The 2,450-nt window shown below is 41.9% G+C and overlaps 1 protein-coding gene across 1 annotated transcript; it reads left to right on the forward strand.

Moving 5' to 3' along the window:
* Positions 1-200: 200 nt before the first annotated feature.
* Positions 201-1,075, forward strand: LOC114892131 (putative neuropeptide Y receptor type 6). The gene is given in 3 exon segments (XM_029216815.1): positions 201-299; positions 301-1,032; positions 1,034-1,075. Coding segments are annotated over 3 exon segments (873 nt in total).
* The last annotated feature ends 1,375 nt before the right edge of the window (positions 1,076-2,450 follow it).

The following is a 2,450-nucleotide window of genomic DNA, read 5'->3' on the forward strand; positions in this document are numbered from 1 at the left end:
GGTTCTGTTTAATTTTTTAGGATCTCAAGAGCTTACTCAAGTCATTCATGTATTTCCATCAAGCAGACAAAGAGGAAGACTAAACCCTACTAATCATTCATTGGAAGACTCAGAGCAAAGTTCCTTCCAAGAACTGATGGCCAAAATATCCAGCCATAATACAAATAAGCTTAGAAAAGCTCTTCTTAAACCCTGACATGATGGAATTTTTCCTAAACCATCCAGCATCTAATAAAGCCAGCATAAAGAGCAACAACTCTGCACTTTGCTACTTTGAGTCCTGTAGACCCCACTTCCCTAGGCTTGCTCCTATTACTCATAGTCTATACTGTGATCTTAATCATGGACTTTTCTGGAAACCTCTCTCTCATTATTATCATCTTTAAGAAGCAGAGAGAAGCTCAGAATGTCACCAACATACTGTACGCCTATCTCTTCCTCTCTGACAGCTTGGTACGTGTCATGTACATCCCTTTTACTATCATCTACACTCTGATGGATCACTGGATATTTGGGGATATCATGTGCAAACGCACCTCCTATGTGCATAGTGTCTCCATCTCTGTGTCCATATTCTCACTTGTGTTAACTGCTGTTGAAAGATATCAGCTGATTGTGAACCCTCGGGGCTGGAAACGCAGTGTAGCTCACGCCTACTGGGGTATCACATTGATTTGGCTATTTTCCCTTCTGTTGTCTATTCCCTTCTTCCTGTCCTACCACCTCACCCATGAGCCCTTCCAAAACCTCTCTCTTCCCACTGACCTCTACACCCAGCAGGTGGCCTGTGTAGAGAACTGGCCCTCCAAAATGAACTGGCTCCTCTTTACCACCTCCCTGTTTATGCTGCAATATTGTGTCCCTCTGAGCTTCACCCTCATCTGCTACCTGAAGATTGTTATCTGCCTCGGCAGGAGTAATGGGAAAGTAGACAAGAAGAGGAAGAGTGAGAGCTGGGTCAGGGAGAACAAGAGGATCAACGCGATGTTGATTTCTACTGTCATAACCTTTGGGGTCTGCTGGCTTCCCTTGAACATCTTCAAGGTCATCTTTGACTGGTATCATGAGGTCCTGATGAGCTGCCACCATGACCTGGTATTTGTATTTTGCCACTTGATTGCTATGGTTTCTACATGTATACATCCTCTGTTTTATGGCTTTCTCAACAAAAATTTCCAGAAGGACCTGGTATTGCTTATTCACCACTGCTGGTGCTTTGCACCTCGGGAAAGATACCAAAATACTGCCATCTCAAGTATGCACACAGATGAATCCAAGGGATCATTAAGATTAGCTCATACATCAGGAAGTATATAAAGGGCTTCCCTGGTGGCACAGTGGTTGACAGTCCGCCTGCCGATGCAGGGGACACGGGTTCGTGCCCCGCTCCCGGAAGATCCCACATGCCGCGGAGCGGCTGGGCCTGTGAGCCATGGCCACTGAGCCTGCGCGTCCGGAGCCTGTGCTCTGCAACGGGAGAGGCCACAACAGTGAGAGACCCGCGTACCGCAAAAAAAAAAAAAAGAAAAAGAGAGAAGTATATAAAAACTGGTAACACTTAGTGCTAAAGCCCTTCTTATGTGAGAGATGGAAAGGTAATGGCTGGGGATAAGGCAAGATGCAAAAGAAGCCAGAACTAAAAAAATTTTTTAAAAAGCAACTTTATGCTAACCAGTTTTGCTTTAGGCCAGACCTATCTGTCTCATATATCCACCCAATACAAACACACACACACACACACACACACACACACACACGTGTGCGTGCACATCACCCTTTTCTCTTAGAAGAATAATAACTCACACACCTAGCTGTCATCATTTGTGGCAAAGAATGACAGTGAGAAAGCAAGAGAGGCAAGGAACATTGATGGCTGGGGAACAAAATTCCCAGATATTGTTATTCAATGGAATATCCACAAGAGTTATTACTAATGACATGCCCACTAAAAACAATGCTATATATATCTCCTTAGTGCTGAAGCAATTCCACTTTCTGATATGGAAATTGTAACTTTCAACCATGTAACTATTCAACTAATTAGCAATGTCAGAAAGACCCCTATTATAATTTACTAATTAGCTAACTGAGTTTGGATTGGAAGTTGAAGGAATGGTTTTAAGTTAACATTTAAACTAAGTATTGTAATTATAATTAATTCACATGCCTGAGTCAGATTCTCTGGTTTATGACAACAGTACATTTTCTTCACTAACGACGCTATTAGTGCCACTAGAACTGGTCACAAACTCTTTAGCACTCCAATTATGCTCAAATCACATAAACTAACTTATTAATGGCCAATGTAGATAGAGCTTTCACTACAAAATGACTTTTTATCTCTAATTTTTTATGTATATTAAGTAGGGGTTATTATGACTCTATCATTGGGTCTGATGAACTTCATTAGTAACACTTATAGTTAGCTCCAGATTTTTTAAAACCTCTTG

The sequence above is a fragment of the Monodon monoceros genome, unplaced genomic scaffold (genome assembly GCF_005190385.1).
Source record: "Monodon monoceros isolate NGI ecotype Baffin Bay Population unplaced genomic scaffold, NGI_Narwhal_1 Super_Scaffold_12, whole genome shotgun sequence".
Taxonomy (NCBI): Eukaryota; Metazoa; Chordata; class Mammalia; order Artiodactyla; family Monodontidae; genus Monodon; species Monodon monoceros.